The following is a 26,293-nucleotide window of genomic DNA, read 5'->3' on the forward strand; positions in this document are numbered from 1 at the left end:
CCATTTCTACACTTGACCTCAGTGATTCTTCTCTGCACGATTATGCAAGCACACACACCTACTTTGCATGTCGGTTCTTCATTTTTCTCCCGACACTCTTCAGGTCAGTTCCAATCAACCACCTTTTGGTGCACACACAGACATGCACGCACACACGTACACACACACGCACTATCCTTACCAGAGTTCCTTGAAGACGCCCATGGTCCAAGGACTGCTATTAAAGCAATCAGGAGCTTTCTAAGCTAGGTCAAGAGCAAGGTGCTCACATGGGGATTCTGATTTGAATAATGTAAAAGGGGGGACTATACAAGGAGGAAAAACCAAGGGAAGAAAGAAAACAACAAAGCCTTTTTTAGTCAGGCATGGTAGAAAAAAATCTGAAAGTAACAGTAATGAAAACAAAGATGGACAAGTGATTTCTGATGAGAAGTGAAAATCCATCGAATTTAAAAGATTAGCCTAAAGTCAAGACACTGACCTTCAGGCCTGATGAACCATTAGAAAACACAGGTTTGAAATGGTAGGACCACACACAGTGTGTGTGTGTGCGTGTGCGTGTGTGTGTGTGTGTGTGTGTGTGTGTATGTGTCTGTGTATGAGAGAGAGAGATAGAGAGAGAGAGAGAGGGAGAAAGAGAAAGTATGACACTAAAAGTAATTAATAGAAAAGAAGCCACAGACAATGTAAGTGTTGAACACAGCTTATGGCATGAGTCTAAAGAAAACAACAAAGGCTTTTTGCACCTGTAATTTTTGCTTTTTGTGTATGTTCATTACTTAAAATAAAATTAAAAAAAATCTTACCAGGCATTTAAACGTGACTGTACCTGTTAAATTGTATTGGTAACAATATAGCTTAATGAAATATCCCTGAAATAGAGGTGGAGAACAGTCCGAAAGAAACTGAGCTAAAATGAAAGATTTTTTAACATTTATCACCAGCAGTCAAGAATCATTCATCCCTCCCAGAAATCGACTAAACTTCTGACTTGTGGAAATAAGCTCATAATTGATGTGAATTCAGCGTCTGTCATTGTGTTCATGTCCCTTTGTCAGCTGAGCGTCCTCTGACCAAGACCACCCCGTGGTGAACATAATCATAACCCTGTCGTCTCCAGGTTAAAGGCTCACTGCTGGGTCTTCTGGCACTAATGCAGTGGCAAACTATAGGGGTTTGCATTAGCCCCAGATACTTCAGTGAGCATTACAGTAGAAAGAACTCCACTGCCCATTAAAAGCCACCAGCAGGCTATGATGTGGGCCTACCCATGATGGCCTAAATGACTCACTTAATGATAGCCGTGCCGCAGGGAACAAGTGCTCTGACAAAGAAATACTGATTGGATTCTGATTTAGTGCAACGGTCAGAACAATATGATTCAGGGGATCATATCAGTTCTGTCAGTTGTGTCACTTCACAAGCATGCCTCCAATCATTGAGTGGATATTATTAGAGCCTTTGGTCACATTAACACACCGTGCAGGTAAATTCGTCTACACTTGACACGCTTTAGCTTTTAAAACTTTACTTTTTACACCTTCGTATCACAATGATTGTATTTATTCGCATATATTGCCAAGTTCTTAAAGACACACATCTTAAAATGCCTTCCAGTTAAAAAAAGTACCATATAAGTCCATCCAGTATGTTAAGGTACAGTACCTCTGTTTCCCTCCTGAAAGGTTCAGAAGGTTACCTAACTTACACCCAAACAGCTGTGCTTTACAGTAAAGGTGGAGCGAGACATAATGTAGGCCTTTCTTTTTAAGTATAACTTTTTAATTCCTGAGCAATCAATGTAGCAGTACTGTCTTTACAAACAGAAAATCTCATCTCAATTTATCCACTTACCCATCTTCCTTAAATACTGCTTCAGCGGATTCTCGGTGGCACATTAAACCAGTAGTGATCCTAGTCTTATTCTTTGTTCAAAACAAAACCACATGTGGGACATTTTAAGCTCAACGGAGCTCTGTACATCTATTGGTGAGTTCATTCATTTTTCCAGCGGTCCAGAAGGGAAGAGTACAACATCCTGGAGCTCAGAAATCAACTCTTCCACTCCCCTGGGTCCGTCTGTAAGGTCAAGTGCACAGCAAATAGGTTCAGAGCTTCCTCGGAGTCTGGAGCCATATGGCCTGTAAGCAGCATGATTAATGAGAAATCTGGGCCGATATTAGGGTTAATAGACTGTGTTAGTCACCCCCTTGGATATGGGCTTTCTTGTCCTCTGCACCGCTAATGTTGCCAGCAGAAGTTACTGACACACATGGTGCTTTTAAAGGCAAAGAATGGAAATGTACACTTTTTCATTTCCTTCTCCAACTCTTGAAGTTACAAACAAAAAAGTAAAAAAAACCTATATATTTTCTCTAAATTTAACAACTGTTAACCAGTGTTATGTGCTCTTACTGACAAGTGCACAAATTCATATTGTGTTACCTGGACTTTGTTCGTCCTGCTCATCCAGCAGCTTATCAAAGCTATATATACCTCTAGTTTGAACACAAAAGACATATTATTGACCAATCAGTCATCACAATATTCGCTCTGATTACTGCTGCATACCTGCTGAACTGATTAGAGTACGATATGGACAGCGGTATCACAAGCTGTAGTATCGGAATAGATTTATTACCATCATTGGGCAAAGACTTAGTACTTGTAAAAGTTGTTGCATTAGAATGCCACATCTCATTTGGTCAATAACTTTACTGTTCAGTAGTTTCCCAGGTTTCTGTAAATCCATCATAACTGGCTCTATTTGTTATCTTTGGTGGACTGCAGAAGCAAGACATATCAGTGGTCCCTCTTGGTTCATCTTAGCCGACCTTTAGAATGAAACGGTGTGGGAATAGAGGTTGTGTGCTGGGAGCTGAGATGAGAAGAGGGTAAGTGAGCCATGTGGAGGAAGCCAGAAGGTGAGTGGTGATCTGTAAGATAATATGTTGCTACCTTTCCTGACCTCCCTATCGGGCAACTCCGCTACCTGGACAAGATGGGAGGTATTAAGTGGCCCACTGTCCCGGTAGGTTGAGTTGCTGATCTGCTACCCAGAAAGGAAAGCAAACCCTCATTCCCATCTTCACTTCAGTGGGAGCGTTTGTTTTGATTTTTGTCCTCTCTTTCTCACAGACAAACCTGAGAGGCCTAATTTATCTGGGAATAGAGTAAGGGGAAATAGGGCGCCTTGCCACTTGAACACTAGAACTTTAAGCCGGCAACGGTTGGTCGGCTCTCGCTGCCAATGTCTCCCTTGACTGAAATGTAATGCTGACAAACACAGAACAGATAGCTTTTGATAATATATTAATAATTGATTAGAAATAAAACGCCATAATATAATCAACACATTGTATAAGAGTGGAATCATTGAGAAATCTTCAGGTCTCTCGAGAGATTTGAAAATTAAAGGTCAAAGCATTTTTCCCGACTCACAGATTTTTTAATCGCTCAAACTCGAGGACATCTGCAGGTTTCCTGTCAAGACTCAACAATGCATGCTGGTGCCCACCCACATCTTTAAGCCAGGCAACATGGGGACTGCAGGGAGAACAGGAGGAACAATTTGCTCATTCTCATCCAGGACATGGGGGCTTTGGATGGCGGGGAAAAAAAGACACCCAATATCCAAAATCCCTCTCTCAGGGCCATCATGTGAAGAATTCCCCCCTCTTCAACTCCTCCTGTGACCCCTCCTCCTCTCCTCTTCTCTTCTTTTCTTTTTTAATCAAGCCGTCTGGGGTTGTCAGGTCTTTTGAGACGAGGACTCCCAGCCATGTGAAAAGTTAATCCCTTGTGGGCCTTCTTCTCTGTGGCGCTCATCTCCCTGGGAACACTGGTGGTGGCTTGCAGGCAGGTGGTGGTCGACGGAGGGAGGAGGGATGGATGGAGAGATGAAGGGTGCATGAACAGAAGGCCACCTGACCAGCAGACTGAGTAGATCAGACTCCAAATCTGACTCTGAGGCCCACACTTGAAGTTATATTTCTGCGGTAGCCCGTTTTGCTCCCTTGCCTCCCAAACACCACATACAGACATCAATTCTTTCCTCCGCTCCTGTTAACTATTTACCCACTCTCTGTCAATCCCCAACTCCAAGACCTTTTGATGAGGTTCCCTTCCTGACCATCAGACGGCTGGGATGGAAAGCAGAGAGGATTTGCGATGTTGAGGGCTCGTCGAGTGGCCTCTGGAGGATGACAGTGGTTCACAAGAGAGAAAGTACTCCAGTTGCATTGTGTCCCGAACCTCCCTGGCAGAGGCACTGACCCCCCCCTCCAATCCATCCGACCCCCCAACCACTTGGCTTTAATCGTTTCTCCCTAGTCGTTCCACTGTGTGTCAAAGCAACAATCCTGACAGACTCCTCGTGGGCCCCCTGCCAAGGAACGACGGACATGATAGATAACAATGGAAGTAAGACGAGGCGCTCCACAGAACTGTTTTCGGGAACAGCGTAGGCCCCAGCAACATGTTGTCATAAAGCAATAGAATCATTGGGGGCAGCAAGGTTAGAAAATATAGCACATAAAGCATTCTCTTGAAAGACAGAGGAGACAGAAAAATGGATGCCTGAATGCTTTGCTTGCAGTGCAGTTTTCCTTCCTTTACCACCTTCTCAAAGCAAAGTGCTATTAGAAATATAGACAGGCTCAGTCAGCCATTTTAATCCCTCTCCCCTGTCCATCTCATGCTCACTCAATCCACCCTGACCCCACACATTCTCGGTCTTTCACACACATGCACACATGCACACACACCTATCTTGACATGTCCTGTACCCCACCTAAATCTTGGCACAACGAATCTCCCCTTAAAGGGGGTGTACAGAGCGAGATTTGGGACTTTGTAAAGGTCAGCACTGGCTTTGTTCAATCGAGGGTTTATCTCAGCAACAGCGGGGCAGGACAATGGGACCACTCGCCGCGCAACAGAAACCCAAGCTGTGGCAGCTAAATTACTTCACAGATAAGGCCTTATTAGAAGGAGTGAGACCCCGGAGGCCAGGAAAAGAGATGAGGGAAGTGTGAACGGGAAAAATGGAGGAAAAATAGTCAGAGATCAGGCACACGGTTGAAAAGACTGAGGAAATAAAAATCACAGAAAATAATTAAATAACATTAAAATCTGGAATTCTACAGAGTAATGTCTGTTGTCTGAAGGAATTGGAAAGAGATATGCAACCATACATTTTACCACAAGACTATGAGGGACGCTCAGAAAATTCTTCAGGGATCCATAAAATGCCAGAATCAGGACTGTGCTCAGCGCTTGTGAACATTTAAACATGTGCGCGAGTGTGTGAGAAGAAGGTTGAAAAGATAAAAAGACAAAATATGGCATGGAGAGCGATGTAATGACACAAAGTGATGGTGACTGCTGTCATCTCCCACTGCACAGGAGATGAAGAAGAGTAGACCGTACTGACATGAACTGCTCTGGTGGTTTGTTTCAAGTGCATTTGCTGGGGTGATTTCTGTGGTTGAATTGAAATATCTTTTTCTCTCTCTCCCTCTCTTAGGATAAACGTCAACCACACAACATTAAAAGTAAAACCCTCTTAGGAAAATGTTCAGACAGGAGCACTGCGAGCTCTTGGCCAGCAGAGGGGAGCAGGCTTAGTCATCACATACAGGAACTATCAAACAGAAATGGCACATTAAAGGTTAACACAATGTGATATATAACACATGACATCTTAAAAGAAATAAAATAAGATAAAGCTTTTGTTTGATTGAAATCATTCTTAAGCATTGATTGATGAATGCAACAAAAGTAGTATAAAAGCCATCACATTTGGGGAAAAAGGCAACACAAGTACGTAACCTAATTTATTGATTATTTAGCTTTAAAAGACATCTGTGGGTGCCTTGTCATATACTGATATTTCTCATATTCCCATGATCCTATTTGCAATTTATCCTTTAAATGCTGTTTTTATGGCGATATGTATAATATACTTTACTGTACTACCACCGCAAATGCAAAATAACTACACCAATCCCTTAAAATGTAAGTAATTATTTTAAAACAAAGCTCAAGCAGTGACCTGTGTGCCCAATAATGCAAACAAGTGAATGATATCTCATTTATGAATGGTCTGGGAAACATCTTTTTAGTTGTTTGTCATCTTAAGGCAAGCAGTCGCTCTATTTTAAGATATTACATTGGACTCCTGGTGAGATCTTGTTTTAGTTGGGTAAAAAGCCCAGATTGAGGATTATATGTAGGGTGGGCGGCTGCTTAGATGATTGAAGACAGACATGTGGACGCGAGCTTGTGTGGCATACACACATAAAGCCACCTCTCTACACATCTTGACTTTGTCAAAACCCCCTTGTTGTCTTGTGTAGACAAGACTCCCGAAGACAGCGCTGGAGAAAATGAGGAAAAATCATTCAAGCACCTCTGGACGCTTTCCAAAGTAAAGACATCCTGGCGTGCTCGCCACTTTGACAACTCAGTCCTGTTTTTAGATCGAATGTCGTCATGCTTAGATTCTCATTCTACCCTGTTATTCTAAATGACCGAGTACAGGAAAGAACAACATTGGTGAATGTCTTTAGCTTGACTATTCGTAAGGGTGTTTTTCTTTACATGTCTGTGATTGACTTACAATATACATGATCAGTAAATATATTAATCATTAGAAAATTCTAAATTCTGTTACCTATTGCTTGTATTATGTAATGTTTCTTAAAATGCACTTATAAACTTAACAGTGCTGAAATGTTAGTTGGCACACTGAATTAAAAAATAATTAAACTGTGAGCCTTCCTGTGTCCATGGCTATATTGCAGAACAAAGAACACTGAGGGGGAGGCAAAGCCAAGGTTTCAGGGCCATGTTGGTTATTTCATTATGGAAAATGGAAACTACAAGAGCCACGGGAACCTGCTTAATAGGTCACCACCTTCTGCGTGAGTCAAAAAGTGTTAAGCAGCACAACGGCTGAGATTTAAGGAGACGAGGAACAGGGAAAGTTGGTAAAAACAGAGGAATCAGCAACCAATGTGTGACTTGCATGAGGTGGAGATTTCAAACGTAATGGTGAATGCAAACACAAGAATTGCACACCCTGGCTTATTTTCTCAGATTGGGATAAGGTGAGCCCCATTTCATAAATTATTCATAAATATTATCTGAACAACCAGGAAGGCAGAGAAGGATACTTCTGTATAATGGCACAACCCTAATCACAAATATAAACAGCATTTGACAAATGTCATCATTTCCCACTGTGGCAAAGAGCAGTGTCATTGTCCGCTCCTGGCCCCAGGCACTAACTGATGGGACTATTCATCTGGGCAATGATGAAGGATGAGCTTTCATAGACACAGCGTAAAAGAGGGGGGGGGGGTGGACTGGACAGGAGTTACCGGTGCTTCAGTGCGGAAGATGGGCCAAGGTAAAGGATTTTAAATGAACGTTTGATAGCGTTTCTGCTAAGAGAAACCTCTAATGATAAAGGATGGCATTGTGCTGGAGATGCATGAGGAGATCCTAGAGAGGGGGAGAGGAGAAGAGAGGGGGGGGTCATTCAGGCAAACAAGAAGTTCCATTGAGGATGCAGGAGCTGGAGAAGCTGAGGTCTGAAACCAATGACCAAGTAATAACAACCCAAATCCCAGGGACAATATTTGTCAAGTTTCAGTCTTTTCAAAGATGGATGACTTTTCCCCACATGCGTGCTCAGGACCCTGCGTACTTTTTATTGGAGCACTGCAGATTAATTTATTAACTAATTAACAGATGTTGGTAACGAGTTATGAACAAATGATAAGGTATCAGGCTTCTAATCAAACCTGACATTTAATTTGCTGCCCAGCTTCCTGGTTATCAATTATCTTGTTCATTGAAGCTAACTGACAATGGTTTGCACCAGGACACATGAGGTTTGCCTTTAACAGCTTTTTTGGGGTGGGTAAAAGCACGGCTGTGGTGTTTCTAGGGGCAACACGGACCATATGTTTAATATTAGATGGAATCTGTTCCACTGGAGTACCCCAAAAGCTGGGAAAATTGGATTAAATTGGCTAATAGCATGTTTAAAACCTACATAAAATGAACGTGAATGGAAGATATTATGGCGCTCAGGCTCAAATCTTGTGGTGTTACGCTCTTGCTGGTGTTTCTGCTCAGTGTGTAAACTTTTTGGTTTCTGTCAAAGTCAAATAATCGTGACAGAAAAGCCCACATTGTTGGTCAATATGGTTATTAGAAACCACAAAGTTGATATCATTTTGCTCACAATGTGGATCTAGGCACGTGTCATAGAAACTCCTTACAAATGCAAAGAACTTCATTAAACCAATTTTGTAAATAATGCGGACAGTGAAATTCCCCTTTTGGGGCCTTTCTTTGTGAAGCTTGCATGTCCCTTCCGTGCCTGCGCGGATTTCCCCCAGTTTCCTTCCACAATCTAAACATGTTTATCAGGTTAATTAGAGTCTCTAAACTGCCCCATGTGTGAGTAAATGGTGTGTGTTTGTGCCCATTTTGATGGTTTGGAGTCCTGTCATGGGTGGATTCCCACTGGGATAGGCTCCAACACTCCCCAAGCAACCTTGATCAGGATGAAAAAATGACACCTAGCCGTTAGCGACATGGCTTCATTTGCATCTATGTCATTGTTGTATTGGTGTTTGATCTGAAAGAGTTGCTTTATTATGAACAACTTTTTTTGTTGATGAAATAAATAATAGAAATAATGGATATCTAATCCCTTCCAGCCTCAATCCAATCAGTTTGAACAGATAGGAATAATGTAATTCCAGTTTCAAGCACCCAGCTATGCTCGGAGCTCAAAACCCGTGTTCATCAGGGCATGGTCCTTATTTGACTACTAAAAGACATGATAATGACCCCACATCTTTTAAAAGCTTCACTCAGCGTAATAGCTTACCCCACAGGAGGTCAGGTTAACTAGGGCCATTGTTAAGACTCAGTGTTGAGCAAATTCCTTTTTTATGATTAGTCAATGCGAAACTGAGCACAACTCATTGTTAAAGCAGCCGAAAATGATCTGTGATCGTTTCTGTGATGGTTTCATTCCCAATGTGGCTATCCCTTTATGTCGTGTTAAACCTCCCTCAGTCCATGTCATTTCAGTACCAGTCACCTCAGGAGACAAACACAGAGATAAGAAACACCTTTCTGTTGAATACAAACAGATCGGACAAGTTCCAAGCTGCATGAAGGAAAATCAAGCATAAGAACTTGGTCATCCGCCCTCCTTAGGTGAAACACAAAAGGCGAGCAAACACTTTTGGAGTTGAAAGGTGGGTCAGGACAGATAAGTGTCAGGGTGTGCCAAGACTTCTTCGCTCTTAAGTTTAGACAGAAGGACATTAGCTTAGTTCAACTGTTAGCTTGAGAACAAAAGTGTCACTGGGAAGAGTAAGCCGAAAAGCTGGAGATTAAGTGACTGGCAAAGGGACAGGGACATGCATGGTGCCGGATGGTATCTGTCACACTAAACCCGTGGCACAACATTGCCCGCCAGATGTCTTAACCTATCACTAAGTCAATAACCGGGTAAACAGAGGAACTTGCATACTTCTTGTCTCTTTCCACACATCATTGGATGAATGATACAGATATGGAAAATCACTCCACTAAAAGTAAATAGGAGAAGAATGGCCAGCAGACAAAAAGAAGTTTGCCTGCATTGAAGTCATACCAAGGTCTGGATCTCTATTGACCTTCCCATAGAGGTCCCAAGACCAGATATCTCCAAACTGGATAACCTACATCATATAAAGATGTATCTATTACTTGGTAAAGTGCAAACCATTTGAAAAGTTTGAACTTTTGTTTAGCAGTAGGACAGCTAACACACGAGGGATGAAGAGTTTCTAAACAATTTGGAGGAACACATGAAAGCAGTACAGCAGTTAAACAAAGCCTGATTTTGACCTTTGACCGGGCTTTCAGGTGTGAAAAAGTCTCAATACACTTGACCCAAACATCTAAAAAGTTAATTTTTCACAAGTACCCGAATGAGAAGGCCATGTCTGGGACTATTTGCTGAGGTGGTTTGGAGAAAGATTTATGAGTACTCGAGTGTGGTCAGAGGCAGACGTGAGGCCAGTACACAGCCTGGTCATATCGGAGCAGCAGAGACCCATTTCATCCTAATAAAACTTCTATGGTAACAGAACCTGGCTGCTTCTTTTTTCTTCTTGGCAGACTGCGGACTCCCTACATGCATCCCACCACCTTTTGTTTCAGACCCTGTGCGTCCACTCGTGTGCTCGAACATGAAAGGACATTGCTCAAAAAGCAGGCCAGGGCGAGTACGATACCAAACGATTAGAGCAAATATGAATGTCATCCAAGCTGAGCAGGAAGTAAAATTATCCAAAAGAGACAAACAGGAGAGTCTGTGTTTTCACACCTGTGAGGACACACCTGGTGTCCATTGACTTTTGAGTTGTGGGATAGCAAACACTCAAGCTGTAGAAACAAAAAGATAGCGAGAAAAGACAAACCTAATAGGTGACAGAAGACTTTCAAAAGCACACGGATCCATTGATGGAGGGATGTGGTCACAAGGTGAGAAGGGAGAGTAAACACCATTAATATCACTTTGAGCGAGTTTGGCCATCTCATCTGTGTTTGCTTTAAGTGTTGTCATTATAGACTTAATTCTCTTTTTTTCATTTTCTCCTCTGTTGCTAACAGATTTTGGCCTCCAATCCCGAATCCTCCCTCCTAACACGCACCACTCCCTCCATAGTTGTGTGAGACCTTCTCCCTCCGCTTAAGAACCCACAGGATTTTAGATCAGCGGCTTCGTTCAATGCCAGCAAGTAAAGAGCAGTGTACCCCCGCCTTTGCAGAGTGACACGACTCTATCAATAGGCAAGCCAGGTCAATCTAGCAGCCAGATAATAGCAGCAGTCACTCTGACAGTAGATCCCCACAGTGGACTCTCAGAGGGCCTTGACTCACTCTGCTTGCTCAGGCCTTCATATCCCGAGGCACTGGTAGCCCCCCCCACCACCACCACACACACACACAAAGGCAGAGAGAGACACGCACATATGGAAGACCTGGGGCCCTGGCGTTCTATCATGTTGTGCTAAAGGGAGAGCATAATGGTTTTTAAATGGATGACTCGGTGCTGGCCCAGAGAGGGCGTCTGAGACAGAAGAGAATGGTCATGGCCTGCAGCGAGGCAGCTCTTAGATTGAGCTGTCCGTCTCGCTGAAATGAGTCTGAGTTAACACCTCTCCCACTCTCCAGTGCCCCAGGACAGACAATAGAATGCTTCCTCTTTCTTTTCGCTGGCATTCCAAGTCTTTCGTGCTCTCTATTACGCTGTTCCTCTCCGGCGAGATCTGCTTCCACTCAGATATCCAGAAAGCTCCAGCATGTGATTGCTAGAGTTGTTTGGCTACAGTGGTAGACCGCGGCGCTTGCAAAGCCAACATAATGAGTTATTGCAAGTCTTAGTAAAAAGATCCACAGAAATGCAATGCTTGTTGTTAAGACTGCTCCGGATACAACTGTACAGCCCGCATTCGACATATATCATTGCTGATTAGTGAAATCCTTGTGCAATTTTGGTGATCCCATGTTTTTAGGGATTAAAGACCTGTGGTACGTGTAGAATACATCTTATAACATTCCATATGGAGTTTCACTGTCCTCTATAATAAATGGAGGCTAACTTGGATTGGAATTGTAATTTTTTTTTCCGCAAATATGAATACAGCAATTTAATATAAGCGAAAGTGTAGTTACACTAATAACTCTGATAACTGAATTTAGCGCTTAATCTAATTTCGGCATTCTACCAGCAATGGCTGAGCCACGAGAGGTTAGATATGATCGCATTTACACCACAGAGATCATGGCTGCACTTATTACACATGACTTCACTTATTATCTCTCATAACACATTCTCCCGTTTTGGCAGCCCACTTGTGTAACACACTACAGACATGTTAGAATTTCTGTGGCAAATGACTCTTGTAATGATCCTGTGATAAAATGTTTGCATCTTCATCCACCTCCTCTTCAGAAACCAAGTTCCCCCTCACTCGGGTTTCCGCCGCGAGTCACTGGCCTGTCTATTTGTATAAGAACAGAGGCGGTCAATGAGTAGAGGGGTAGATGGAGCAAAGAGGGAGAAAAGGGGGAGTACGTGACTCCTGGGACAGTCTGTTGATGGCTATCAACAGGTTGACTGTTATGACTATATGTGATAAGAGTCTGGGAGAGGAAAGTCCCAAAGGCTTCCAGCCTCGATCCAGACAGGTTTGAGGTTTTGCAAAAATAACACAACTCTGATGACCACTCAAGAGTGGGGAAGGAGGAAAGATGGATCAATTCCTGCTTCTTGAGAGGTTAAAGATTTTACCTCGAGGAGGGGCAAAAAAACGACCTAAAGCTAACAGCAATGGGGTTGCCCTTCATCTGGAAAAAAAATTCTCACAAAGGGAATTTCCAAGAGCAAAATGATACATGTGCTAATATGTCAAGTTTCACTTTTCAGTGCGGTGGATCCGTGTGTCTCGGTCCAGACGTTTCTGGGAGCACAGACACAAATGCATCCATTTAGAGCTGAAACCTCAGGCTAAACGGCTAGAGTTGAGGTGATGAATATGTATTAGTTAGCAAGAAGAAGGGGAAACTAAAGGAAAACATGAGCCTGACAGGCAGAGTGTAAGTTTTGGAATGTTTCCTTTTGCTCCCCAAACAGCTATAACCATAATATGAACTTTACAAACAAAAAAAAAAAAAAAAAAAACTGTCCCGGCTATCAAGATCACCTCCTCTCACAGATGTTAGCATGAATAATGTTAACAGGAATAATGTTAACATCTGTGGAGGAAATAAACTAAAGCATCAAAACAGGGACCACAAATTAATACTTGAGTGATCTTATGAGGCGCAAAATTACAAAACCTTAACTCAACAACAATAGTATATATTTTTGATTGACAAAGCAATGAGTTACCCGCTGATTTCATATTCTGACCCCATGGGTCAGACGTTCCAGTGCCAGTGCCCACGTCTCTTTTCCTTTATAGATACAAATGCAAGCTCATAACATGAAAATGACCAACCCCCTCCCAGCAAAGAGTCAAGAAGTCAGGGAAATGAAAAGCAGGTCAATATATTTCATATCTGATTAGGCATTCAAGAAGAGAAGGGGAGACAGAACGCGAGATCGGGAATTCCTTTTTTCTCTTAATGAGCTAAGTGAAGCAGCTTCAATATCCTCTAATGTCATCTTGAAATGAAAATTAATAGTTCAATATGCCGCCACCACATTGGGCTATGTTTCTTGCATTTCCATATCGGGTAGCATGACCAAATGAGTGTGCTCGCTCGGATCGACGCCCAGAAAAGCTGATACCTCCAATAATCAGCCAGATTTTTTCCAGCCAGCATTGCTGTGCTGTTGGAAGCCTGGACCAGTGTGTTTTATGTGTGTGTACTGAATGTGCGTGATCAAAGATGAGGTCCAATCATGCAAGGGATGGAAATGGAACAGGCGTAGTTGCTGTTGAGCTCGCTTGCAATTTAAGAGTGATGACCAGGAGCATGAAGAAAGAGCCGTGGATTCATTCTCTTACCCTTGTCAGATTTACTTAAGAGTTTTTAGAACTCTTTTAGCTTTAATTAAAAAAACAAACTAAAATCAGACTGATTCCTACCTCCCACCCAAAGGAGTTGTCTTTGCTCCCATGGTGCAGCGTGCTGTGGAGACCGAACCTCTCACCGGCACCAATGCGGGTTTTGGCCCAAACCCCGAGGCCAGCACCGGGCACAGATGACTCCCGCAGCTCCAGGTTGCTGGGAATGGGAATGTCGTCTGGAATGTAGACGGGCGCCTCGTAGGGTGAGCCCTCCTTGGGTGTGGTGAAGTCCTGTTCATTGCTGCTGCTGTTGCTGTTGTTGTGAAGGTGGCGGTGGTGGTGGGTGGAGTAGATGTGGGGGTGTAAGAGATGGTGGTGGTTGTTGTTTGGGTGGGAAGGGGTGGGTGAGGGCAAGGGGGACATGCTGATGATGCCGTCTTCGGCGTCATCTTCTGGGCTGTCGGCGCCACCTCCGCTGCCGGACACCAAACCGGGAAGATCGGTCTCTGTGTCATACATGCTGTCTACCTGTTCAGTGTCATCTGTGAAGGAAACACAAATGAGGAGGGCATTAATAAACAAGGAGAGATTGTCAAACTTTATATGGTATCTATGCTAAGTTGAGCCCAAAGTGACCCTTTAAATGCCTGTTATCAGATACCTTCGCATCACAAGCTCACTAGCATCCGCCAACCTAGAAAAGTAGCTACGGCCGTGTGGGAGACAGACAATTCTTTATATATTTTATGCGTATTTAATTCCTTAGCTGCTGCAGAATAACTAACGTTGGACTGGGGAACGACTGAGTGACAACAATCCACAAATATGTGCCTTTATGCACCTCTTCCTCTCTGCTTCTGATGCCACAAATTGATGGAAAACCCTTCCTGCAACATCTTTCTAGATGTCAGGGAGTTGACACTGCAGAGTTGTGTGCAACTCAATGCTCACTGTTGTATGTTTTAGCTCAGTTAGCCAAAACTTAGGGCAGGTGCACCTGAACCTTTTTTACACAAAGGTTGATCTTAGAACTCTGTTGTTTTATGTTTTATTTGTTGCATTTTAAATGATAATGGACTAGCCAGTATAGACTAGGATGATCCTGCTACACATATTCAGTGCTATTTCATGCCATCTAGCCATCACTGCCACACACCTATTGCAAGTGTTAAAGAGGCATCTAAATTATTTGTTTAAGGTGAATGCGATTAATGCATGTTTTGTTAAAAATAGCAGTCTTTTTGGAAAATGTGCCCCACTGAAACATCATACTGGTTTCTTTGTTACTGCAACCTAGAACAAATCTGAAATGACTTCTTGACCCTGGACCCAAAAAAATCTCTAAACTGTTACAGATCTGCACAGCAAATATGAGAGGTCCCAAGACCAGAATACAAATCCATCTGATCATTTCTCTGCTACAAGATGCTGAGCTCACAGTTCTGTTTTGTGTGGGAAGAGCTAGACAGCAGAAGCTTCACGCTGGCCAAGTTCTGAATGGGAAAAGTTCTCAGTTTCATTACAGTTGCTGACTTCTGCCAGGACTCATCTTGCACATAATGGCCGCAGCTATCACTGACCTGGTTATCTTCATCACCTATAATTATTGTCACATCTAAAGACTGACAGCCTGATTGTTTCTGCTCTCTGGAATCCTACCAGGTTCTACCAGCTAAAGCGTCACTAGTTTATTTAACACTTAGCTTTAAATTGCATCCTTTTTCACTTGAAGTGTTTTTAAGATTCGTTTCTGTTTTTGGGGGATGATGAACAACCACAAATGTGCGTGCTGTACAGTTCACGGATGCCCTCGTCCCTGCGTGTAGTTCTTGTTTTCCTCTCTGGACAAATGCTGGTGTCTGTAGTCAAAGCACCACTGCAGTTTTACTATCTAAACACAGGGACTGGCAATCAGCGGGCTAACTAGGCCCAAAATTACAGCAGGAGTGGTTTCAATCAAGCTCTCTCGCTCTCCGTTAGCCCACAGCTAACCTGCTGCCAAGCCTGCCACCACTTCCCAGGCATGAGCAAGAGCTGCAACATGATAGCTTCAACAAAAAAAGTACTTGTTTGTTCACTTAATTAAGATGTTTATTTGGTCACAATGCAAGTTTGAGCTTTAAACTTTAATAAACTTTAATGTTAGGGGTAAGCATCGATAATAAAGCCAACTCAAACAACGCGCGCAAACACTCACTTCTGCTACAGTGCACTAATTTTGAAATAATTTTTGGATGAGGAGGAAAACACTGTGGCTTGTAATTTCTTGAGAGCCGAATGAGCTGAAGTAGAAAAAGTAATTACTGCGTACGTTCATGCAGGGCATCAGTTTTTTCTTCTCTGATTTAATTTGAATATTTGGGTTTCTGCTGAGTGAAAGATGTGGGCCAGGAAGGCTGTTAAATTAACTGACATGTAAGTTTTAAATGTGAAATGCGAAACTACCAAAGCATGCGACCGGGCCTTTTCAGCGCCTGGCAAACCTGCACCCTATCCAAGCAGATCCGGGAAACTTATCATATAAAGCTGCAGCAGTAAAATCCAGCCTTTTATGACCGATTCTGCGTCATCGAGTGATTTTCTTTTTCTTTTTGGAGTAGAAAGAACTCCATTTTTTTTTAATGATTACTGCTTCATGGAAGCTCAGAGCAGGCGTGCAATTAAGCACTGGAACTTGTGAGCGAGCAGTAGCTTCTACTTTTCACAGATCAATTACAGTTTTATAACCCGGTCCTATCTGCTGTTCCCTCGGCACAATCAAAAGTGATTTCAGGCTGTTAAACACTTTTTTTTTTAAACGTACTTTCCATTTTTTTTCACCCCCGGCTTTCACTCTCCTTGAGCCACTGTGAGCAGCTCTGACAGGCAGAAAGACAACTTTGGAAATTTTATTTAATAGCCTTTGGCTTTTGGAGTACATAAAGAATATGCAGCCATCTTGCCATCGAATAACAACACAGATGGATGGCAAAAGGAGGCAGTAATGACTGAGTCGTGAATTAAGTATTCGGAAAAACATGTTCTGCCCTATGCAGGGCAAGGCGGCCCTGTTCAAAAAAAGTTCTGCCAAAGTCCAGGACAGAAAAAATAAGCAACATATATATATAAATGGAAGGGGCAGGAGGAGGACAAAGAGGAGGAGACGAAGAGTCTAAAAACTGACAGCTGAGCTGCTTTTAAACTGCTATATATTAGCTCTGCGTCTCAGAAGACCCAGAAAGAGATGTTAGGCTCATCTCCCTCAGGGCTTCTTAAAAAACACCCGGGCCAGATAGTGCCTTCCTCTCCTTGGCTTCTCATGTTGTTCTTTCTCTCTCCCTCAACATCTCCCTCTCTTTTACGGGGAGCTATTTATCCTGATTACATCAGGGGTCAATCATTAATTCGCACCTTGGGGGTCCCGGTGCTGGCTGTGGCTACAATGGGCCGCTTGTTCGGCGGCTGTTATTCCAGTGGAAAACTACGCCGCTCTGCCTGAGAGCCGGGCCCAGGCCACATGAAGGCATCCCATTTATTTGATAAATTGTAAATGCGTGCCATAAGCGGAGCCTTTTGCTTTGTACCATGGCTTGCAATAACAAAGATTTCAGGGCACGTACAAACACAGATGCGGGCTATCACAGGGACAGACATCTGCCTACAACTGCAGGAGCTGTTACTGTACTCCAAAACACACATGCAAGACATCAGATGGTGTTGAAGGCACAGATATTATCTTTAAATTGCCACATGTCAAAGTAGAAGTGCAGGATATAAAATCAATATTACGTTAAGACGCCTCCAAAATACACTTTTAAAAGCTTCTTTTAAATAGTTTCAACTGAAGTATATGACAGTGTGAGCCATTAAATATCTAAATAAGCCTCCTTTGGTCACGACTGCAAAGCTAAAAATAAAGAGAAAACATGAAGAGCTGATAACATTGTAATCAGTGTTGCCATGGCAAAATAACTTGACACAGTGCTGAAAATCAGCGGTTTAATCGGAGGGTCTTACAACAGGCAAATGGTTCTGTGGTTATGTTTAATCAGAGCACTCAAGACTTAAATGCATAAAGATAGAAATCTGGAGTCATTTTCTGCCGTCTGCCTGGACGCACACAAACACATGTGCCTTGTGGCATATACTGTAGACTGAGTTGTATTATTGACGTGGTCTGGGGTGAAAGGAGCTACACGGGCTGCATGAGGGGATTCTGGGGGGCAGGGGCTGTAAATGCTGCATCGAATAAGGACAAGCTGGGGTTTTTTTCCCCCTTAGTTTTAGAAAAAGCAGCCGTGCTTTTATTGAGAACTTGCGAGTGAAACTGTGCATTGTTGTTTTTTTACGTGTACGTAGGGACACACATATTGTGCAACGCCGCCTACCGCCGCCAACCAAAACTCCGAGCCAGGTGCACCGAGGAAAAGCAGCACCACAGAGGCTGTGATAACAAGCTGGATATAAGATGCAAGCGCCAGTGATGGCCATCGTAAAGCACACACGTCCCATTTCCCCAACAGCCTCCCCCAGTCCAACACACACACAGACTGTATCTCTGTCTGGCCGTAAATTGATCTGGTTCACTTCAAAAGGAAAGCCAGGGACTGATGAAAAGACAGTATCCAGGGAAAAGCAAAAGTATGCAAAATACTGCACGGACTCCAAATATGGGGAGGAAAGATCACCCGGTGAAAAAAAATAGAGACCGAAGGCGGAGGGAGAATGTGCACACCATGACAGATATGAAAAATGGGTAGTTGGTTGAGCAATAAATGAGCACATATTCTGATGTGGGAGCTTTGGGTGTGTGTGTGTGTGTGTGTGTGTGTGAGGGTCAGCATGCAGACCAAAGCTTAGGCTATAGTGTGTCAATATGGTCCCACTTAGCTGCCTTTTTGTGCCACAAAGTGGAGTTGGTACCTATTCTTTTGTAGCGAGCGGGCCTTTGATGGTTCTCCCTGTCTCTACACAAAACAGCCTGAACACCCTCCACTTTAAACAAGAAGGGCGGAGGAGAGAGCTGGCTGTAAAAATCAAACGAGCGCAAATCAAAGGTGGAGCGAGCGAGAGGTGAGAACTGTTCGGTGTTGTATTTTTCCATGGTGGCAGTGTATGTTCAGAATTACATCTGAGTGGAAGAATGCGACGAGAGAGCCAAAGGAGGGTGCTCGGGAGGAAAGGTGTGTGAGTCTGTGTCTGTGTGTGTCTGAAATTATAGTGAGCGAGCGAGCGAGCGACAGGGGCACCGTCAGCCGCGCACCAGCGAGCCTCACCAAATGAGAATGCCACACTGTTTCCCCTCGTAAAAGCACCGGGAAACATTTCCAAATGACACTTAAAAGTGCATCATGGCTTCTTTGGCCTTGAATGGATGAAGCTTTTCTAAGTCCTCACCTTGCTGAACTTTAAAAAAAAGCGCACATGTGTGTGCAGTATTTAACAGGATTGATGTACGCCTTTATTTGTAGCCTTCGGCTTGCTGGTGTGCACATGTGGGCTGTGAGTTGATCCACACATGAGCGTTGCAAGGCATGGTGAGTGTGACTCCTGCTAGGGGGAGCTCTTCCCCCCTCAGTGCTCTTCTCATGCAGTGAACAGTAAAATAAACTATAATCAGGGCACTCTTAAACAGTTCAACATTTCCAAATAAAAACAACAGGCAAGCGGACGGACTTTGGTCACAACAGCTCAGTGAGGAACAAGCTGTAGCTTTTGTGTGTTTTGAGAAGTGAGTATTCATTTCTTAGTTTGTGTGCAGAGCTGATACAGCGCAGCTGATGTATTGATGTGTTATTTGTGCTGAAAAGCCCAGAGGCATTTTGTCTTTCAATAGAGAGAGTGACTCTGTGTGTGTTTGTGTGTGTGTGTGTGTGGATGCTCGAGCCTCCAGACAAATAGAGAAACTGGGGACAGCGGGCAACCTCCTGCAGCTGAGAGCAGGTGTGTGTGTGTGTGCTTGTGTACTTGTGTGTGTTTGTGTGTGTCTTGGCCTTGTCCCAAGGGGGCCTGGGACTCAGGCTGCTGCAGACATTTATTAACAGGGCAGATTAATAGCACCAGGAGAGAACATGTTCACAAACATGATAAATATTAATAATAATCAATATCCAGTTACATTTGCCAAATTGAGTTGCAAACATCACCCAGGGGGACGTGTGTGTTTGTGCGTGTGTGTGTCTGTGTACATGTGTGTGTGTGTCTGTGTACATGTGTGCGTGCGTGTGTATGGCAGTGTGCATAAGAGAGAGTGAATGATGGAGAGACACAGAGAAAGAATTAATATGAAGAAAGAAATAGGAAAAACATAAACAGAGGAATAAAAAGTTTGTTATTTAAGATTATAATAATAGAGATTTATTATAAAATCTTAATGTAACTATCAGGATCAATTAAAGTGAGGGTTCAGTGGTGAGGTGGTTAGTATAGCTAATAGCCAGAAGGTCATGAGACTTATTCCAAGCTCGGAGCCTTTTGGATACAGTTTCCTCCCACAGACCAAAAACATGCACATTAGGTTCATTGGAGACTCTGAATGCCCTGTAGATGTGTGTGTGTGTGTGTGTGTGTGTGTGTGTGTGTGTGTGTGTGTGTGTGTGTCTGCTGAAGCTGTGATGGACTGGTGAACTGTCCTGACTGAGGCAAAACTGTCCAGACACAACATGATGCAATTTAACAATATGGGAGTTGATTTAAACCAAAACCATCTTTTAAGTGACCACAACCAAGCATTACAGCTACTTTTCTAAATGTTTTCACCTCTTGTGAGGGCCAGGGTGTGTTAAACCTACCCTCACAGATGCCACAAGGACCCCGGCACCATAGCGTGATGGGAGGAACCCTCATGAACGCAAAAACATGTCATAGCGAGACATCTCAGACCAGCTCGCTCGCAGCATTCTGGCATCATTGTGAACATCTGTGCACCTCTTCTTCAAGCTCTGAATGTCAGAAAATGCACAATCGGAATGCTGAGCAGCACAGACGCAGCAGGGTTGAGTATTAATAAACAGTCTCTGCTTATATTCAAATGATTTATGGAGATGGAACTTTTCTTGAAAGCCTTCAAGACTACAGCATGTACACATTCTCCTGGAGTGTGCTGCCTCCCCCCATGCGCTCCAGTGTGCATGTGTGAGCGCGCCTGCGTGCGTGCGAGTCCCCACAGCCGTGTCTAGTTCATTTAACAAACCACTCGGGAGGCCGGACAGCCGTGAGAGCAGCAGGGCGGCCAGCATACAGAACAAACCCATCCATTCTTATTAACCGGGGAGGGCAGAGGGTTAATTTTGTATTCACACGGCTGCTCATCGGCGTGCACATGTGAAAGTGAGACATCATATTTCCTAATTCTTGCTGTGTTTTCACTTGTCAAGCCTCAAAAATGCATAAATGAAATATAATTAAACTTCAAAGCAGCCTTTGTACGATGTCCACTGCACATGTGGTCAAAGAAAACACATTTTTACACGATCCTCATTCAAATATGTTTGTAGTTTGAAATGTAACACAGTGTATCTCAGAGTCAGAGTGCAGCAGCTTGGTAGCTGCGGTCATTTTTCAGCGCTCTGAATCCCAGAGCTTCTGATTAGCTATTTAATTCATCAGAATGGCCCAGCCTTAGCCGGGCATCACTTGAGTGAAATGTGCTTGCAAAAGCATGTTTTCATAAATCATTTTCCCTTTTCTGTTTAGTATACAGTAGTGTCAGGTCTGAAGTTGTGCTCCTGAGAATTGGGGGTGGCGGTGTTGGATTGATGGGGGAGGTTTGGTGGGGGGGTGATGATATTCACCTCTGCCACTGGAAGCAGCCCGCACCCATACATCAGTCTATTACTCTCCAGTCTTGCCTGCTCCTGCTCCTCTCTTCTCCTCGCCTTGCTCCCTCTAGTCATTAGCCAGTGAATTAACGACAATCCGGCATGCTATTAATCACCCTGACAAAAGAGTTAGCATTGCCTGGCTAGGCCGGCACGAGACCGCGGAGGTGGTGGAGGACAAGAGGAGAGAGGAGGGTGGGAGCGGGTCTGTGGCACGGGAAGAGAGACTGGAGAGGCAGTGAAGGAGACGTCGGCAAAGGCTTCGCGAGTGAGATTTCTGGTATTAAAAAAATTAAAAAGTACGAAAAATAAACAGATGTCTGCCCTCTGACAGTGAACTACAATAATAAACCAGTTGACAAGCAGATTTGATATTCAGAAATCTGCAATTACTTCAAATGTGTGTATTTGGTGCATGGAATATTAATATTTCTTCTATTTCAGTCAAAATCACATGACCTTCAGTAAATTCTTAAGACATCTTCTGACTGGACCATTTGTCATTCGGATTCATGAAAAAAAATCAAAATATTGTGCTGTACTCTTCTGGCAAAGGGTCATGTTCAACAATTACAGTTTTGTTCATATTTAAAAGATAATTATTCCCATAACCACTACTCAAACAGTCCCCTCCAGAACCACTTTAGTGGACAGTCATCTGGCTCGCAGACGGAGAAAAAACCCCAAAACTTTCCGAGTGTCAGCCCGTGTCTGAGTCCACTTGCTCAGTCTGACTGACTGCTGGGAGGCCTGGATGGGGGGTGGGGGCTGGGGGGACATCAGGTGGGTCGTGGCCGTCACACAGTCCCATGTCATCGGGCTGTCACAGTGAATGGAGCTGACATGGGAGATATGCTAATCCACTTAGCTTCAAACTCAGCCAGGAGGCGGCTGCGTAGCTCTGTCTCAGTCCAGAAAAAGTACACACATATACACATACGCACACATTCAATCTCACATACACATGCCCGAGCACACACACACCTATACACTCTGGACAGGTTGCCAGTCCATCAAAGGACACACATTCACTCCAATCAAAGGAGGCAACAGAGAAAACCCACATGGGATGAGGAGAACTTTTAAAGCTCCGGAGCCTGGATTCAAACCCACCACTTTCTTGCTAAGGGTCAGAGGTGCTAACCAGACACCCTAGTATTACACCTAGTCATGTCTTTATGAGTATATAAATGTATCATTTCATTAATAACTGCAGCAAAAGCTATGTTTTACATGTGTCAGCAATGCAGATATTAGAAAATGGACAATTTCTGTTACAAATATTCTCTTCACTACAGATTATAATAGTTGTATTATTGTTGTGTTGTTGTTGTTGTTGTTGTTGTTATTGGTAGTAGTAGTCGCCGTAGTAATGGTGGTGGAGGTGAAACGTAAATATAAAAAAGTACATATATACCTCTACACTCATTAAAACCCTAATGTGTATAATAAATGCAATTGCGCATACGTATGTGTTTACTTTTTGAGTTAGGGTTTTCTATCTAAATAAAGTACTTTCATTTTAAGGAATATTTCAGGTCAACCTTTCCACTCTGAACACATTGTGGACTATGTCATAAAAAGTGTGAAAGATCAAAATTGAAGACGCAATCAAAGCAACGGTCAGTAAAGAATTACAGCAATGCAGTCAATTCCATCAACGTGCACACACACATTCATGGCCGCACTGATTAAAGTCACCCAGCGAGGTGTCAGAGTTCAAAACTATTGTGCCCCTCAACGAGATGATATCTCAGGCCGGTCCATCGTATTTCCCTGACCATGACTTCCCTTATTAGGAGACATGGTGGTGCTATTACTAATCTCCCCACTATCCCACAGAAACAGGAAGGAAGAGAAGGAAACAGATGGAAAAGCAGGAGAATGGTGAGCAAGGGACACAATGCTCACTCCCTTCCTCCTCCTCCTCAACCCCTCGACTTTCGTCTCCCTCCCTCCACTCTGCTTTCTCTCTAGCAATCCACAAAATGCGAGAGAGCTGAGGCTCACAATCAGTCTGACAATACTGTATACAAGTGCTGCTGAACAATGGAGGACAACCACAAAGAATTCTGGGAACAGGGGCACGGCCCTTCTTCTGCTCGGGGTGGCTCCTGCATGCCCATCAATTCACATTGGCCTGCAGAGACTGACCGGTGCCAAAGAGACAGCCAGGGAGGGGGGGTTGGGGGGGGGGGGGGGGTGCAGGTGTGTATAAAGAGAAATAATCAAACAACTTCCTGTGGTCAAGCACGCAGATCTAAACACGCACTTAACACACACACAACAAACTGGGTATAAATAATGAAGTCATGCTGTTGTGTCCTCATGTTGAACATCACCAATGGGTGTGTGTGTGTGTGTGTGTGTGTGTGTGTGTGTGTGTGTGATAGAGAGAGCAGGTACTTAAAAATTTTGGGACACCTTCAAGTGCGTCATTATTTGTCAGTTGATAAAATGCTTGAGCAAGAAAAGTACAGAAGAAAAAGAAAGAAAGAGTTTAACAAATACAAGGCACACACACACACACACACACACACACACGCACAGACACAGACACACAGACAGAGTCAATTTTGCCCCTCTCCTTTAAGTATGCTTGGTGTGGGTGTCCATTTAGAAATAATTGGCTGGTAATTAGGTGGGGGTCGACAGGTCACTTTGGGAACAAATGGCTGTCTTTAGCTCAGGTGGCCTATAGAGAAAATAATGGGACCTTTCCCTGCGTCTCCCCTCCTCTCCACTTTGCTCTCCTCCTACATCCAATTCTCCCTCTCAGCTTGGTGAGGAACTGTATGTGAATTTTTTTTTTAAAAACACACGGCGGCTGTGAGTTGGAAACTGTAAAAGCCATCTCTTGCAGCGTGCAGACGATCCGATTTACTCAGATTGGATTGGAGGTTGCTGGTTCTACACTCCCCCCCCCACCCCCCAACACTTTGACTATTTCATGTGTGTCCGCGGGCATCAGGAGTCTGCAGAGGGCCTGTGGTGAGGCGGGAGCTACACAAGTACACAGCCATAACTTTAACGTTAGCCTCGGCTGAGCAACAGCACGGGCCAATGAGACCCCCCCCCCCAATAGCGCCTCACACATTCTCCCTCCTTTTTTGTCTCTCCCTGTCTCTCGTCCTCCCATTCAGCAGCACCGGGGTCTTGTTTGGCTTCCTGCTGTTTGTGACCAGACAAGGCCTCGATTTGAATACTGATTCCCTGTTGATAGGCCCGTACTTCCGATCTAATTAACTTGTTTTGTCTTTGCCTAAATGGAATTGTCCGAGGGAGGTGTGCGTGTGTGTGTGTATGAGAGGAGAGGGACAGATTGGAGGGGAACTACACTGATCTATACAAGGGACGTGCCGTAAATAACAAGTAAATAAAAACAGGATGGAGGTTAAAGGAAGAAGGATACATCGCTGTAAGAAGGCGACACGAGTACAAGAGAAAAAAGTAAAGCATCCTTGCTTCTTACAGCTGCAGTATACGTGCACATTCACAGCTATGCTAGCTAAAGAACCTAGGCTTATAAAAGACGGTGTGAGAGCAGACTTTTAGCTGTTTTCCCATGCAGCCTGGAGAGGGAAGTCAGAGTTTTCATTTATAACAAGCTTATTAAACCTGAATGTTTGCTGACTTCATCAGCTCAAGTGAAACACACATAAATTCCTCTCAGTGCTGGGGTGCAACTTTGGTTCCATTTGCTGTTGATTTTACAGTCATTACAAGCTTTGGTGCAACGTCCGGATCAGACTCAGTGGCACATTACCGCATACAGAGCTGCGGAGAACAAACCAAACAAACGTGCACGAGGGACCGACTGTGCCATATTGTCCTGCGGTCCCCCGTGTGCGGCTATTTGTGTGCTTAAATCTCTTGTAGTTGGTTAGTCTCAGCTCAGGCTATAGAGGGGGAAAAAACAGACAACATATTTAAAAACAAGTGATAGATCAGCGGCAGACAAAGCAGCCACTGAGAGAAAGATGACATCGATGAGAGGATCTGCTGACAAGAAAGGCAGGAAGGCGGAGGGGTAGAGCAGAGGGACAAAAAGTGACATATGGGGCCAAAAATAAACAGCGTAAACAAAAGACAAGAGCGGCTGAGATGGGTGAGAGGAAGAGGCGAGCGGAAGGCGCAATATGAATCAAAGCAGATGTCTGCCGTTGATACCCCCCTTTTTAGATAATGTGTGGGGCAATTAGCACGCTGTGATGATTTCCATTAGGCCTAATCAAATATTTATACTGCCTTCTGAGCATGTCACACCGCCGCCGCGGCCCTGCATATGTGTGTGACAAACGGCTAATGACAGGACAGGAGGGAGAGTGTGAGAAAGAAGAAAGAAAGAAAGAAAGAAAGAAAGAAAGAAAGAAAGAAAGAAAGAAAGAAAAAAAGAAAGAAAGAAAGAAAGAAAGAAAGAAAGAAAGAAAGAAAGAAAGAAAACATCTGTAACTTCTATTTCTACATTTGGTTTCACATTCTCAGCTCTCCGCCATCAGTGACCAGCCCGGGGTGATGAACTGGTGCGTGCATGTTTGTGCGTGCGTGTGCGTGCGTCTGTGTGTGTGTTTGTGTGGTTGATGAAACAAGGATGAAGCAGAGATGCTGCTACTTCATCTACAGCGTTCATTAATCAAAGTGGGTCAGCCACAGAACCAGTCCACACTGGGCCCATCCGTCTGGATACCATGACACAAGCCAACATCGTAATGAACAGTGTTGGTTTTCAAGTAATTTGAGACCTTGTGTATACATCATTATAACTCTATTTCAATGTTCCCCTAAAAAATAACTTACTTTTCATTTTTTTTGATGCATTTCACATATATCAGAGATATTTTCTGTCATTTTATTGATTAAACTTGACAATAAATAACAGAAACGGCAGCCTTT

At 43.7% G+C, this 26,293-nt stretch overlaps 1 protein-coding gene across 7 annotated transcripts in view; it reads right to left on the minus strand.

Moving 5' to 3' along the window:
• The window catches only part of prdm16 (PR domain containing 16), a 142,424-nt gene that overhangs the window by 81,102 nt on the left and 35,029 nt on the right, over positions 1–26,293 (minus strand). For all 7 annotated transcript variants that reach the window (XM_029833458.1, XM_029833453.1, XM_029833452.1 and 4 more), the window contains exon 2: positions 13,680–14,143. In XM_029833458.1, the coding sequence (XP_029689318.1) occupies positions 13,680–14,143 (464 nt within the window). The remainder of the gene's footprint in view (positions 1–13,679; positions 14,144–26,293) is intronic.

This window comes from Takifugu rubripes, chromosome 3, assembly GCF_901000725.2.
Source record: "Takifugu rubripes chromosome 3, fTakRub1.2, whole genome shotgun sequence".
In the NCBI taxonomy this organism is placed as follows: Eukaryota; Metazoa; Chordata; class Actinopteri; order Tetraodontiformes; family Tetraodontidae; genus Takifugu; species Takifugu rubripes.